This window comes from Arachis hypogaea, chromosome 4 (genome assembly GCF_003086295.3).
Source record: "Arachis hypogaea cultivar Tifrunner chromosome 4, arahy.Tifrunner.gnm2.J5K5, whole genome shotgun sequence".
Taxonomy (NCBI): domain Eukaryota; kingdom Viridiplantae; phylum Streptophyta; class Magnoliopsida; order Fabales; family Fabaceae; genus Arachis; species Arachis hypogaea.
This window is the reverse complement of record NC_092039.1, coordinates 124,863,486-124,880,057: the sequence shown is the minus strand read 5'-3', so window position 1 is coordinate 124,880,057 and position 16,572 is coordinate 124,863,486. Positions and strand designations below refer to the sequence as shown.

Here is a 16,572-nt window from a genome sequence, read left to right as displayed (position 1 = left end):
TTAGTATTTTTGAGGAGTTAAAGGCAAAAGAAAATATTAGGTCATTTTTTAAATATTTGAAATACAAATAGAACAAATAAAAATATTAGGAACAACAATAATATTTATTCCAAATAAACTAAGTACTTTTCCCTTATTGTTTTTTTGTTACAATATATTAGCTTGTTTTCCATTTGTTTCCCCTTCATATTTAATCCTTTCTCCCCTTTTTTTTCAGAAAAAAATCTTTGTAATTTGTTGATTGGTCTGACATAATTCATATCAATTATTTGATCTGAATTATTGTGTGGTCATTAAATGGTCCCTGTTGTGACATTTGTCCGATCCCTTCATTCTCCTGTCCACATGTTTGTTGTAAGATATCCTGTAGTTCTAGCAACTTTCATAAATTAATATAGGGTATGCTTAATTCTGATTTGTTACTTAATTAGAATATATATATAATAGCCAACTAAAAATAATATATATAAGATAAAATATGTTTATTCCTGGATCTGAAGTGAGGACAAATCTTTGAATATTAACTATATTCCTTTGCAGTTTGTAACCCAATTGAAACTATTATCATTCATGTATGTTAACTTTGACTACCAAAACTTAATTAAAGAGTGAAATGCACACCTTTTTTCATAACTTCAAGTAGCATCATTACAAAAAAAAAATTAGCAGATAACGACGGTTATTTAGTAACGATTTTATTAATAGAATATTTTAACGAATAGCATTTTATAGCGATTGACAACTGTTACTATCTTCAAACAATTATATTGTTACGATTTTGTAGTGGAAAGAATCGCTATAAAATTATACCGTTGCAAAATACTATTTAACAGTAGTTGTTTTAACAGTTATTATTAATCGCTGTAAATAATTTAACCACACGTTATCTTTTAACGAATATATCAACTATTACTATCTATCTATTTAACAGTAATTAAAAATCGCTGCTAATCCTATGTATAACCACTACTATTTACCGAATTTGGTGCATGTTCCTGGTTGCAAGTAACAAGCAATTAGAAATGTATACAATATTATAATTGCATGTAACTAAATTTGGATGTTTATGATAATCATATGACCGAATTTAGGTGTATCCGTGTATGGTACAGAAGAAAATCCTATTCCCTAGTAGCTTATGCAATTAATTCTTTGATTTTAATTTTAATATATTATCAGTGTAAAATAATTTTATAATTATATTTAACTATGTAATATTACATCAATAAAAATAACTATCTTTTATATTAACCACATAAATAATCATAAAAAATATAATTATAATTACACGATTATATAAAAAATTTTACATTATCAATACATCAAAATTAATATTAAAATTATAAAATATATATTCTCTTATTAACTTAAATTTTTAAAATATTAATTGTCATAATAAATTAAGTCACATGATAATTTGTTCATGTGATTATTTAAATACTCACTATGATGAGCATGTAATAAAAAGATAAATTTATATTTTGGGCATAAGTTAAAATTTTGCTTCTTTATATATATATATATATATATATATATATATATATATATATATATATATATTATTTTTGTGGTGAAATGTGAGAACAAATCATCAAAAGGGATATAAAACAAAAATGTTTTTCGTACATTAAAATTAGCCATTAAAATCAGTCACCAATATATTTATGTATAAATATATGTGTAATTTAATTTACTTTTAATATATATTTAGATTTCAACATATGTTTTATATTAATAGCTGATTTTAGTGACAAATTTTAATGTACCTATAACATAATTTGATATAAAATAGATGCATTTAATCTGTGTCTTTCTTTAAGTTTTTGTCAAATCTTCTCCAAGGATCTCCCAATGGATCCACATTTTTCTTTTTCCTTTTCTTTTCTTTTAGTCACCATCCAATAATCTTAAGTCTTTTTATTATTTAATTTTTGCCACTTGAAGACAACCCTACTTCTCCATCTCCTTCATCAACCAAAGTCAAAAAGAAACCAAGTAAAGATCGATTGAGAAAGGATGAAGAAATTTAAGGGAGAAAAAAAAAGGTTTTATACAGAACATAGGCATGTCTCTTGTGAATCATACATTACTATAATTAGAAGCGTGATCATCTTGTACATCTATATACGTATAAAACTGTACGGTTCTCTGTTCCTATGGTTTGTATGGTGTGTATTCAATAATAATTATATAAGTGATGTTATATTGTTACATCACTTTCAGCACTAACTACAATAATATCCTTCATATCTTCTATATATAAAATAAGGTGAAAATTAATGTATAGTTAACTTGATGTGAAGTTGATAGCTGAGAGTTGTTAAATAATAATTTAATCAAATTTATCAACTCATTCAACTATTTTCATCTATTAATTTTATATAAAATTAATTGTACCTGAGTTTCCACCATAAAATAAAGATAAAATAATAAATAGTCTCTGATATTTTATTTTGAAGATAAATAATTTTTTGATTAACTAAAAGTATAAAAATATTTTTTATTTTTTAAAATACGAGGCATCTAAATCCCTTAAAAAAACTTATTTATCTTTATATATTTTGGACGGATGAATTTAAATGTCACGTATTTTAAAAAATAAAAATATTTTTATATTTTTAATTAATAAAAAAATTTTATATATCTTTAAATTATGAAGTAAAAAATTTATCTATCCTTTTTTCTAAAATAAATATACAAATAATAATATTGGACCCTTCCACACTCTCAACCCCAAATCATACATACTCCTCACTCGGCCTAAAGCTTTTAATTTCTTAACCTCTCATAATTAAATAAAAAGATAGGCATGAAATTGTTCTGTAATCATAGCAAATTTAAATTGAATTCACATATAATTCCATTTTATTTTAATTATCAGTTTAATTAAAAAACAATTATTTTTAATTATATCGGTAAAATTTTTTAAACTATTTTTTTTCTAATATTCAAAATGTTAAATTCTAAATCTTAATTAACTCTTTAAAAGATAATTTTACAATAAAATTTGACTGATATTAATTAAATAAAAATGAATTCTCTACTGTTTTTCTTTAATTATTTAAAACATGTGTTCTTAAAAGTCACATATATGTGCTACATTCATGGATTCTATATATGTGTAAATACATGCATAAGTACATTATTAACACTATATTCAACATTGTGGCATGCATGCATGTATGATAATCTTAGCTTATATCCTCAAAATTAGAAACACAAAAATAAATAAATAAATAAAATTAAAAGAGTTGCAAAAACTAGGTCAAAAGTAGTGGCCTAAGATCCACAGAGTTTCCTAAAGAAGACATGCATGTTTGATCATGATAGTTACTGTGGTGAATAGTGAATAATGTTAGATCAGATTTTTCCGAAAAATACTAAGAAGAAACTGACACGTTTTATATGTATCGCAGGGAAATATTATTCATATCATATCCCATGATGACTATGATTGACAACCATATTCCTTTGTATGGTTAATAATGTTCAACTGTTAGTACATGTATATATACAGGGATGAAATCACCAATAGCTTCAATTAATTTCTTCTTTATAAGATATGGTTAATGATTTTCATGATTTTTTTAATTTGGTCAAAGGTCCTTATATAATAGTTGTTCATTTGGATAAGGTTTTTTCTTGCCCATAAAAAGATATATATCTCATGTTTCACTTACAAGAAAAGTAAACCTTTGAAGAAGCTAATTAAATATTAATCACTAATTTATTTGTTCTTTCTTAACATTTTATTCAAATTGAAAATTTCCTTTGAATTGTCAAAAGGGTACACGCACTAAATTTATCAAATTTAATTTTTCAATGTAAATAAATTTATATATACAATTATTCTTATATTGATATATTAACAAAAATAAGTAATTTTTAAATTTATTATTTAAAAATTTATTTAAATACATAAATTTAATTGAATAATTGTATAAGATGTATTAAAAGTAAAATTTTTAATTAATTTTTTAATATGTAAAGCGAGAAAATGTCCATGATGTGCTTCTATCTGATCATTAACAACCATGCATGCAAATTTTCGTAATCAATGACGGAAAGTAAAAAGGTATAATCATTTTTTGGAAAAAATCATGCAAAGCATTTGGGTTGGTTGATGAAATTTGGCATCATGGCAAAATCCAAATGTCAATCTCAATATTAATTCTGACCGATGTGATTAGCAAGAAATTTAAGTATTTATCCTTTTCCGCTCTACAAAGCTGATCTCTCCATTCATCATGTTTATTATTGGACAAATAAAAATTATTGAGAGACAAATAAAATCTAATGTCCTTTACTTATATTATTATTCTCTCATAGGATTCCGTAATGTTTAATCTCACTATTAGTTACACGTTCACTTCTTGTGATTATAACAATAAATAATATTGTATTAGAAACTTTATATTATATTCATTAATAAGATTGAAAGACTTAACCTATGTTGTGTTAATATTATTATAGTAATATATGTACATTAGTTAACACTTCCCTCCTTTCTTAATAATTATATATTAAATCCTACATGGTTTAAAATTAAAAATTTCATAGTCTTTATAAATACGAGACAATTGTTTTTAGTTAATTTTTAGAGTAAGTTAAATTTATTAATTTGTCATATATTATCATAGTAAAATTAAAAATTGTTATTGAGCCACACTCGAACCTGCGACTTCTTAGATGAATATGGGAATATTATGCCAATAAAAAAAATATCAACATCTTCTATCAATGAGTTATAACTCAAATAATATAGTTTTTTCATATTCACCTAGATGTCACAGATTTAAATCTCATTTCAAACTTTGAAAAAAAAAATGACTTTTACCTCTTAAACTAATTTTTAGAATAAGTTAAATAAACTTAATTTTTATAAATTACTATCTAATTATTGAAAGAAAGGTAGAAAAAGTTGTACATTCAAAATACTGTATAGGAAAAAAAAATAAAAATAAGAATTCTATTTATGTTTTTTTTTTTTTTTTAATATGCTTGTATGTGCATGATTGAGACTGATCTAGCTACATTGGAAATTTACCCTTGATTGTGGTAGATCACAAGATTGAACAGTCCAAAAAAGTCAATATAATATATTTGAATGGTTAGTTTCTCTATAGGAGTAATAGTGGCACCCCATATACTAGCTTAGCTAGGTTTGAAATTAAACTAGCAGTTAGTATTTAGTAACAGAATTTGGGAACCAAATCTGTTTGTCTAAGCAAATATATTCACATGGTAACCTAAAGAGAATAGTGTCTTATAGTGAATGAATTATTATGTAATTAATAATGTAATGTAATTTGCATTCATGACCAGATCTTATTGACAGACATGTGAAGGACTACCCTTTTCTTTAAGGTCCAATGGGGTGCCATGCATGTGCCCTTTTCTTTTAAATAATCTAATAGCTTAATCATAAATAATTATAGATAAGATATAGAAAAGTATTAGATAATTAATAAAAATTTTATCTCCTTAATACTTTCTATTACATTATCATAATGCAAAAGTTCATTATAATGACATCTAATCAATACTTTGTTAGCTTTAAAGATACATATTAGTTTTGTACTTTTCATATTATACTATATAATTAAAGAAGTCTAAATTCATCGTATTAGTCTCTTTCTAAAATGAAATTTTAAAAATTAAATACTTTATTTATTATTGTTGGTTGAATTAACTTAAATCTTAAACATAGTTTTATTGTACTAATTCTTCATAAATTTATTTAGCAGTGTAATATACTTTATGAGAGAGTGACAATATATATGTCATGAATTGATATGTTAATTTTTTACCTATGAAAGTGACATAATAAATTAAGGATTATGTTACGTATACACTAAAATTAGCTATTAAAGTCAGTTATTAGTATAAAATATATGTTAGAATATAAATATATAATAAAAATAAATTAAACTACATACAAATTTATATACAAATATATTAGTAGTTAATTTTGGTATATGAATAATATTTTTTATAAATTAATTATGTACTTATAAAGAACAATTTTCCTAAATACTTTCCTTAGATAAACCCAACACCTTATACAAAAAGAACTGAAGACAGTAAATAGTTACAGTATCTACATTGAACTATCATCAATCACAATCTTTCCAACCGACCCTCTACCCCATTTTTCTTTTAATTTTTTTATTTTTCTTTTCTTTTATTTTATTTTTTCTCTATAAAAGCAACAAACATTTCCTGCTCCATAATCTTAAAGGGTCCTGGAATAGGTGTCTGAGTTATTTATTTATTTATTAATCATTATATGCAAAAAAAAAATTATAAAAAAAATCATTGTACACTTCAAATGACACTGTTATGTTGAGTTGTTCAGTCCCCTGAAAATCCTCTTCAAAAGGCACAACTCCTTTTTTCTCTTCTTCCAACTTTTTTACAAACCCTCCATTAATTCCATTATTTAAATCCTCTAATGCCTACAATAGGGGATGCTACAACCTTATAGAGTGGCAATTTATTTGGCTACATAGTAATTAATTATTCCTATATTCTTTATTTTTCTTAATATTATTATATGATATGATATGAGATGATGGAAGAAGGGGGGCTATAAATATGAGTGTATGTGAAAACTTGTTGTGACTTCAACAACAGAAGCAGGAGGTTGCTGTTCAAAGCGTGTTCTTTGTGGATTTTGGTTCTGAGTTTCTTTGAGCAACTCTCCAATGGCTATGTTGTTGGGAATCATTGGTGGGGTGGTGTTGGTGCTCTGTTTTTGCTCTGTTTTCTTGTTGAAGTGGAATGAAGTGAGGTATAGGAGGAAAGGATTGCCACCAGGGACAATGGGGTGGCCTCTTTTTGGAGAAACCACTGAGTTTCTTAAGCAAGGTCCAAACTTCATGAAACACCAGAGAACAAGGTAACAAAAAAGTTGTCTTTTTTTCTTCTTTGTTTCCAACATAGTTTTTAGGTGCATGTTTTCAATAATAACAATTCCTCTGTTTCATTTGCTTAAGTGGGAAAAGAAAGTTTCATTTTTTTGGGTTATTGAAAGCTGTTTCATTAGCATCCCCTGCATGCCACTGTGATTTGTGTCATCCTAGATTCATATGAAAATCATTGAGAATAGCATCATTGATCTCTCTTTAATTTCTCTTGTGTTATTCTTGGAGGGTAGGGTGTGAATAGAAGAAAGTGTAGAAGGATTATCAATGAAACACTTTAAAGTTTAAAGTCTCAATGTCCCTAAAGGAATTACATTCACATCATGAATGTGTATGTAACATTTTTTCTGAATTATGTTTTCCTCAAATTAGTTAAACTGGGGTGTGAAGTAATCACTGTTCATCAATGTACTTTTAGGTCTTTTACCTCATACTACTAATGATTGTAACTTTATTTATCTCCTTTGGTCAAAATGGCAGGTATGGTAGTTTTTTCAAATCACACATACTTGGGTGTCCTACCATAGTGTCAATGGATCCAGAGCTGAACAGATACATTCTGATGAATGAATCAAAAGGGCTTGTTCCTGGTTACCCTCAATCAATGTTGGATATCTTAGGAAAATGCAATATTGCAGCTGTTCATGGCTCCACTCACAAGTATATGAGAGGTGCATTATTATCCATCATTAGTCCTACTTTGATCAAAGATCAGCATCTGCCTAAGATTGATGAGTTCATGAGATCTTTTCTTAGTCATTGGGATAACAGAATCATCAACCTTCAAGACAAAACCAAAGAGGTTGGTTTGTTTGTTACTTTGTTTTGTTTATTATGTGTCTGTGTCATCAAATATATCAATCAAAATCATTTTTTGTAACTCTTGAAATGATTCTTGAACAGATGGCATTTCTCTCATCACTTAAGCAGATTGCTGGCATGGAATCTAGCTCAATATCTCATCCATTCATGACAGAGTTCTTTAAGCTTGTTCTAGGAACACTCTCCTTGCCTATTGATCTTCCCGGCACAAATTATCGCCGCGGACTACAGGTACATAAAAAATCAGCTACTAAACCAGCTTTGTTTTTGTCATTAAAACTTAGACCATGATTATGGAAATGAATTTGCATTGTGCTGATATTGTTAATGGAGTTTTTCATAGATTCATAGTTATATTGATAGAATATGTGTTGTTGCAGGCAAGGAAGAACATTGTTAGCATTCTAAGTCAGTTGCTAGATGAAAGGAGAGAATCCCAAGAAACACACCAAGACATGCTTGGAAGCTTGATGATGGGTAGAAGAGAAAACAGATACAAATTAACTGATGAAGAGATCATTGATCTGATAATCACAATCATGTATTCTGGTTATGAAACTGTTTCAACTACATCAATGATGGCAGTCAAGTACCTCCATGATCATCCCAAAGTTCTTGAAGAAATGAGAGTGAGTGCAACAAAAGAAACAAGAAAAGTTCTCTTGTTTTTCTCTTGTTATGTATTTACTTATATTGTTTTTTTTTTTTTGGTAAAACAGAAAGAGCATTTTGCTATAAGAGAGAGAAAGAAGCCAGAGGATCCAATTGATTGTAATGATCTTAAGTCAATGAGGTTCACTCGTGCGGTAAGAAATTGAAGTAGTTAGAAGTTTGTGTCTTTTGATTATTCTTTTAGCAGCATTATTATTATTATTATTATTATTATTATTTGAGTTGGTTACTTTTTCCAATAAATATTATATTATTGTTTGATCAGAAATTTGAGGTTGTCTTTTTCTTGCAGGTTATTTTTGAGACCTCGAGATTAGCTACAATAGTCAATGGTGTTCTGAGAAAAACAACTCATGACATGGAACTAAATGGTGAGATGAGAGTTCTTGCCTTTTTTTTTTTTATGATCACTTGATTAGGTCTATTATCTTTGATGGGCTCAAGAAGAAGCTGTTTTTGACTTTTGGTGCTTCTTTCTTTCTGCCACACTTTTACAGCATTCATAAAGCATGTAAAAACAGTAACCATAAAAAGAACAAGAGTTACAGTAGTAACCCCTAGGATAATGACTATACACTTGTATTTATCATACTAGTAATTATGGTAACTAGTTTTGTTATTTTGTATAAAGAAAAAGGTTCCTTTTTTCCACTAACTACCACTTGGGCTATTAGGATTATTTTAATAAAGTATTCCCATTGTTTGTTTCAGGGTATTTGATTCCTAAAGGTTGGAGAATATATGTATATACAAGAGAGATAAATTATGACCAGTTTCTGTATCAAGATCCACTGACATTTAATCCTTGGAGATGGCTGGTTGGTACCACAACCACTTGCTGTTTTTAATATGCACAATTCTTCCTCCTTCTAATGCATAATAATAAAGAGCTTTAATTTCATATCAGTGTAATTAATAATAAGAAATTGCAAAAAAAAAACAAATAATAAATGCAGGGAAATAGCTTAGAGTCACAGAGCCACTTCTTGATATTTGGAGGAGGCACTAGGCAGTGTCCAGGAAAAGAGTTGGGAATAGCAGAAATTTCCACTTTCTTACATTATTTTGTAACTAGATACAGGTCAGTCATTATTATTATTATTAAGTTAAGAAGAATATATATTAAATAATAATAATTTTCTGACATATGGTATTTAATGTTGTGTTACAAATTGCAGGTGGGAAGAAGTAGGGGGAGATAAACTAATGAAATTTCCTAGAGTTGAGGCACCAAATGGACTTCACATTAGGGTCTCATCTTTTACTAACTAGGCATTTGTGTTTTATGTATAGTAATGAGAAATAGCATATAATAGGGCCTTCTTTTGTTTTTTTGTTTTTTTGTTTTGTATGATAATGTTCTAACAAATTAGAGGGAAAAATGAATGGAATTAATTAATTAGCTTCTTTCTTTCTTCGGTTCTTGTACCATCTTCTCTCCTATATTTTTGTTCAATTTAAGACACTATTATTATGAGCAGCATTTATAGTTCAATTGAGAAGGGTGAAGAATAATATTATTATTTGGGCGACCGAGTTACATAGTAAGTTAAAATGACCGAAGCCCAAAACTCTAACATGAGCCCAAATACTTTGGGCTGAGAATTCGTGGCCCATGCTTGCTCTAAAACTGAATATGGACTTAGTTGTCAATGACATGAGACTTGGTATCTGCTAATTTTGTCTGACCAAAAACACAAAAAGAAACATTATTTTATTTTATTTATTCCATTATTCAAATTTGATACCACCAAGTCCCAGAAAAAAAAAAAAAGAACTCTGATTTGTTCTATAATATTTGTTACCATAAAATGTAGATTCAATTATAATTCAATCTATGTGATATTTGGATATAACTCAATTTATGGTCTATGGATACAAGTAAATATATGCATGTTTGGGAATAGATATAGGAGAAAAATAAAGGGATATTTCGATGTGTAAACATTTCTTATTAATGTAGGGTCCGAAAAAAAGTTACATTATAATTATATCAATAGTTATTTCTATGATTTGAATACGTAATTTTAAGGCTATACAAAGATAATTCAATCGTTGCTCTAAAACAGTAATGAACACAAAAATTTAGCAATAAAAGTAAAAATATAGTAAAATTTAAATATAGATATATATATATTTTTTTACTTCCTATAATACTTAACAAATTAAAAATTAATTTATTATGGATTTGAGTTCTATTTAATGGTTTAAAATTGACCAATGAATTATTACACATAAAAGACAAAATTTAAACTTTCGACACTTAAGTGGACGACTAAACTATCACTCGACTAACCCAAATTAATTTAAATATATTTAAAATTTTAAATTAGAACTATCTATATGCCGAGGTGCCTCTTTGGTCCAGATCCCTTAGTATATCGATGCTTCAGTTAGCAAGGGTTTTAAGCAGATTTTTAGTAGATTAGAACGTGAGTTATACCTGGTCTCCCGTGTATTTATAGTAGAGTAGATAACTACTTTTGTCGGAGTAGTTCTATCTTTTCTGATAAATAACAGTTTCCTATATCTTGAGAATTTGTTGGGATCTACCTATTAGATGAGGTAGAGATAGTAAGAGAGATTTAAACAGACAATTACTTGTTAAGTCAAATAGAACTGAGTCTTTCCGTCATTGTCCGACCTCTTTAAAAAAGTCAGACTTATCATGAAGTCCCTTTTTTATTGGTAGGTCTTTTTAAGATATTGGACCTGGTCTTTATCTGTTGAGTCAGGATATAAACAATATTCAATTATAAAGTCTACTTATTATTGGTTTTATGGTATAAATAAATTTTTTAACTAAAAAAATTACTATAATCAAGATTATTTTATTAACGAATAGTATTACTATTGTTTTGAGTTTATTTATTTATTTTTTATTTTTATACTAAATTAGATTTAACAATATAATTAATACTTGTTACGGCCTGGCTCAAGAAAGAACTTGGGCCTACCCGACTCGATCACCACCCGACCTCAACGGTCGGGTGACCCGAACCTATCCGACCCGCGCATCCTTCCGGGACAGCTGGCCACCACAGCTGTACAAGGAAGCTTCGAAGAAGGTGGGCTCCGCCCTCCTGGGACCCACACCTGACATGGTATATAAGGGAAGGGTCCTACCCTCCCCCAAGGTACGTCATACATTCCACCTAACCTATTCCCTACCTGCATACTAGCTGACTAGAGCGTCGGAGTGTTTTTGCAGGTGGCACCACCTCTTTCCTTCCACAGCAAGAGCTCGGCTACCCGGCAGATCCGAACCCAGCACGACCACGATTGAAGCGTTCTCACCTCCTCAAATATCCACCCGAACTGTCCGGTAACCGCCCTACCGAACATTGGCGTCGTCTGTGGGGACTGTTATGGAAGTTGTGCCGGGCCTTGGAGACCAAGGCCGAGCAGCCGGCGCAGAGGCGGCAGCCTCTGTCGCTTCACCGGGAGGACTACGAAGGTCCCCCCGGCAACGCATCGAACCGTGCACAAGGACGCGATAGACGCGACCTTTCGGAGGAACTGGCGGTGACAGCGCCCGAATAATGCAGGAGCTACGCCACAGAGTCCAGAACCTGGAACGACAACTAGCTGATCAGGAGCACGATCGACGGACCACCGATCCTACTTACTCCCCGTCCCCAGAGAGCCGGGAGAGAGATTCCCACCGCAGTCACCCCCGGCACGCCTCCGCTTCCAGAACGGAAGCGAAAAGCACCCGAGAAGACTCTCCCATTCCGAGAAGATGAAACGACGCAATCATCTACTCCCGAGGTAGGGAAACGTACCACACGGGACGAGATCGCGAAGGCGGGGAAGGAAGGCCTGTGAGGACGCGGCAACCCATGATAATGGGCGCCACCCCGTTCCATCGGTCCATCATTGAGGTCCGGTTGGCGAAGCACTTCGACAAACCAACGGACATGAGGTACGATGGAACCCAAGACCCTCTGGAACACCTCACGGCTTTCGAGGCTAGAATGAATCTGGAGGGAGTAGGGGACGAGGTGAGGTGTCAGGCCTTCCCGGTCACCCTAGCCGGACCCGCGATCCGATGGTTTAACGGCCTCCCGCAGGGATCCATCTATGGATTTTCAGACATCAGCCGTACCTTCTTGGCTCAGTTCACAACGCGAATAGCAAAGGCGAAACACCCGATCAACCTGCTCGGGATAACCCAAAGACCTGGAGAGCCGACCAGAAAATACTTGGATCGCTTTAACGACGAATGCTTGGAAATTGACGGCCTAACCGACTCGGTGGCCAGCCTTTGCCTGACGAATGGCCTCCTGAACGAGGACTTCCGAAAACACCTTACCACGAAACTGGTTTGGACGATGCACGAAATCCAAACGGTGGCTAAGGAATACATAAATGACGAAGAAGTCAGCCAGGTCGTGGCCGCCAATAAACGGCACTCCAGCTTCAATCAACCTAGGCAACAGGGTAATGGGGAGAGACACAAAGAACAAGCCAAGGAGGGAGGGCTGACCAAGGCACACAGACCGTTTCCCCGGATCGGAAAGTTCACCAACTACACTCCACTCGCTCTTCCCATCGTGGAAGTTTACCAGCAAATAGCTGAGAGAGGGATCTTGTTGAAGCCCCGGCCACTCAAGGACCGTACGGGGGGGGGGGGGGAACAAGAGCCTCTACTGTGACTACCACAAGGGCTATGGACACCAAACACAAGACTGCTTTGACCTGAGGGATGCATTAGAGCAAGCAATAAGAGATGGCAAACTCTCTGAATTCTCCCATCTCATACGGGAGCCGAGGAGACGGCAACGCGACCAAGACAGTGAAGAGGCCAAGACCCGAGCGGCAAAGCGGCGACAAGAGCCAGAAGACAAAGACCATGGTCTCACGGTGATAAACGTAGTAACCGCCAAAAACACCGCGCCGAGGTCTAGCTCAGCTCACAGGAAAGACGCCAAAATCCTGGCGGTCTCCTCCGCCCCAATGCGAAGTTCCAAGAAGCCCCCATGCGTCTCCTTTGGCCCCGAAGACCAATGGTTCGACGAGGCACCCGAAAACCCACCTATGGTCATCACGGCCAGGTGGGAACCGGCCTCGTCAAACGGATCCTTGTCGACACGGGGGCAGACTCGAACATCATGTTTCGCAATGTCTTCGACGCTCTAGGATTAAAGGACACCGACCTATCATCGCACCAACACGGGGTCATCGGATTAGGCGACCACTTCATCAAGCCAGACGGAGTAATATCCCTGCCGATCTCTGTGGGACAGGCACAGGGCCGAAGATCGGCAATGGCCGAATTCGTGGTTCTCCGAGATTCCACATCCTACAACATCATCTTAGGGAGGAGGACGATCAATGACGTTGAAGCGATAATCAACACGAAGCTTCTAGTCATGAAGTTTGTTACCGATGATGGGTCCGTGGGGTCCATAAGGGGAGATCTGGAAACGGCAGTCGCTTGTGACAATGCCAGCCTGTCCTTAAGAAAGAAATCTAAGGAAGGGTCGGGGGTGTTCCTAGCTGACCTAGACGCCAGGGTAGACGACAAGCCCAGACCGGAACCAGAAGGGGACCTGAAAAAGTTCAGGGTCGGCGACACGGAGGAAAAGTTCACGTTTGTCAACAGGAACCTCCCACATGAATTGAAGGAGCCCTTGGTAGAAATGATCAGGGCCAATGGGGATCTGTTTGCCTGGACACCGGCCGACATGCCGGGCATAGACCCCAAAATTATGTCACACCACCTGGCCGTAAAGTCGGATGCGCGCTCGGTAGCCCAACGGAGACAAAAGGTGTCGTGGGAGAGGGCAGAGGAGGTGGCCAGGCAGACGGCCAGCCTCCTAGAAGCAGGTTTCATACGAGAACTGGACTACTCGACATGGCTCTCGAATGTAGTTCTAGTAAAAAAGCACAGCGGCAAATGGAGAATGTGCGTAGATTACTCCGACCTTAACAAGGCATGCCCAAAAGATTGTTTCCCCCTTTCCAACATAGATGCACTCGTCGACGCTGCGGCAGGCTATCGCTATCTGAGCTTCATGGACGCCTACTCCGGCTACAATCAGATACCGATGCACCGTTCCGACGAGGACAAGACAGCGTTTATAACGCCGGGAGGAACCTTCTGTTATAAGGTGATGCCATTTGGGCTAAAAAACGTAGGAGCAACATACCAGAGGCTGATGAACAAGATATTCCACGACCTCATAGGCAAGACTGTGGAGGTCTATGTGGACGACATCCTCGCAAAGACAACGCGACCTGATGACCTCTTGAGTGACCTGGCAAATGTATTCGTCTCTCTCCGACAACACGGCATGAGACTCAATCCCCTCAAATGTGCCTTCGCTATGGAAGCTGGAAAGTTCCTAGGATTCATGATAACCCAAAGAGGGGTAGAAGCCAACCCGGAGAAATGCCAAGCGATCCTCCAGATGAAGAGCCCGCGTTGTATCAAGGACGTCCAGAGATTGGCAGGACGACTGACCTCGTTATCCCGTTTTCTCGGAGCCTCGGCAGCAAAGGCCCTGCATTTCTTTAATCTCATGAAGAAAGGGATAGCGTTCGAGTGGACGCCCACGTGCGAGGAAGCTATTAGACATTTCAAGGAAATCCTGGCGGCACCCCCAGCTCTCGGAAAGCCAAAGGTCGGGGAGCCGCTGTACCTATACCTCGCCATAAAAGGAGAAGCCCTGGCCGAGGTTCTGGTAAGAAAAGAAGGGAGGGCTCAACAACCGGTCTATTTCATGAGCAGAGCCCTACAAGGGGCAGAACTAAGGTACAACAAACTGGAAAAGCTAGCTCTAGCGCTCTTGACCTCTTCACGGAGGTTAAAACAATACTTCCAAAGTCACCGGATCGTCGTAAGAACAGACCAAGGGATCCGACAAGTGCTCCAAAAACCCGACCTGGCGGGAAGGATGATGACTTGGTCCATCGAACTTTCCCAATATGACATACGGTACGAGCCTCGAAAAGCAATCAAGGCGCAAGCAATGGCAGATTTTCTAGTAGAAGTAACGGGAGATCCAACCGAAGAAACGAGCGCACGATGGAAGCTCCACGTGGACGGAGCCTCCCACCAGACCTCTGGGGGCGCCGGGATCATCCTAGAAAGCCCGGCTGGAGTTGTATACGAGCAGTCGATCAGGTTCGAATTCTCCGTCTCGAACAACCAGGCAGAATACGAAGCCCCATAGGGGGCTTAACCCTAGCAGCGGAAGTCGGAGCAACAAGGCTGGAAATATGCAGCGATTCGCAGGTCGTCACCTCCCAGGTAAACAGGAGCTATCAAGCCAGAGACTCATTATTACAAAAGTACTTGAAAAAAGTCAAGGATCTGAGCCAAAAGTTTGAGGAGGTCACGGTCCACCACGTGCCCAGAGAAAGGAACACACGGGCAGATCTCCTATCAAAATTGGCCAGCACTAAACCGGGAGAAGGCAACCGGTCTCTCATCCAAGGTATTCACAAACCATCTCGAAACAGCGGATTGAAGCCCAACTGTTCGGATGCAACTGCGACGGCGCCACGAAAACCCGACCTAGAAGCGCCATTTGGAAAGCGGAAAATGGAATACGGAACCCCACTTGAGTAAACATGGATTTGTAGAACCAAATCCAATCGGCAACTCGGGGAGCGTGGAAGTTGAGCTCGTACAAGCATTCATGAGGAGCCGGGACGAAGACGTCGTAATTGGCCTCCTCGTCGGTCCCTCCGCAAGTACTCGTTTTGACGGAACTCGTTGAGCTCCTCCTCGCCCATTTGGTTGGGAGAGTCCCTTACATCAGAAACAACCAAGGCGTAGGGGTCGTACGCCGCGGGAGAAGGGGAAGCCCGGGAGGCGATGCGAGCCATACTTACATGGGGGGACCATCCAGTCAGTCTAAGAGGTTGGGTGTTCGGAGCGAATACAGAAGCTACCCCCACACTATTCCCCAACTAAGGCTAAACACGGTTAAAAACGTAAAAGGCCCAAACAAAGTTACACTAAGAATGGCAACCCCCCTTAGGACCTAAGATCAACCATCATGCAAGATAAACATACGGCATGCACAAAAAGAAGTAATGGCAGAAGCAAAAGAATAACAAAAAGATAAAAGAAGTTACCTGTATTGATAGCAAAAATCCGAAAAGAAGGTAGCAACAAACGCCCTGGAACTAATAAGGG

General features: G+C 35.5%; 1 protein-coding gene across 1 annotated transcript; it reads left to right on the top strand.

Moving 5' to 3' along the window:
• The first annotated feature begins 6,093 nt into the window (after positions 1-6,093).
• LOC112797930 (cytochrome P450 85A) lies at positions 6,094-9,827 on the top strand. Its single transcript, XM_025841044.3, has 9 exons — positions 6,094-6,901; positions 7,407-7,728; positions 7,830-7,979; positions 8,129-8,377; positions 8,468-8,554; positions 8,713-8,791; positions 9,132-9,238; positions 9,377-9,501; positions 9,599-9,827. The coding sequence occupies exons 1-9, from the start codon at positions 6,708-6,710 to the stop codon at positions 9,690-9,692; spliced, it is 1,407 nt and encodes a 468-aa protein (XP_025696829.1). The 5' UTR covers positions 6,094-6,707; the 3' UTR covers positions 9,693-9,827.
• Positions 9,828-16,572: the final 6,745 nt, after the last annotated feature.

Coding starts and splice junctions, on each gene's coding strand:
- LOC112797930 (XM_025841044.3), top strand. CDS start 6,708: ATGGCTATGTTGTTGGGAATCATTGGTGGGGTGGTGTTGGTGCTCTGT. Junction 7,729..7,829: donor TTCAAGACAAAACCAAAGAG/GTTGGTTTGTTT, acceptor ATTCTTGAACAG/ATGGCATTTCTCTCATCACT. Junction 9,502..9,598: donor TATTTTGTAACTAGATACAG/GTCAGTCATTAT, acceptor TACAAATTGCAG/GTGGGAAGAAGTAGGGGGAG.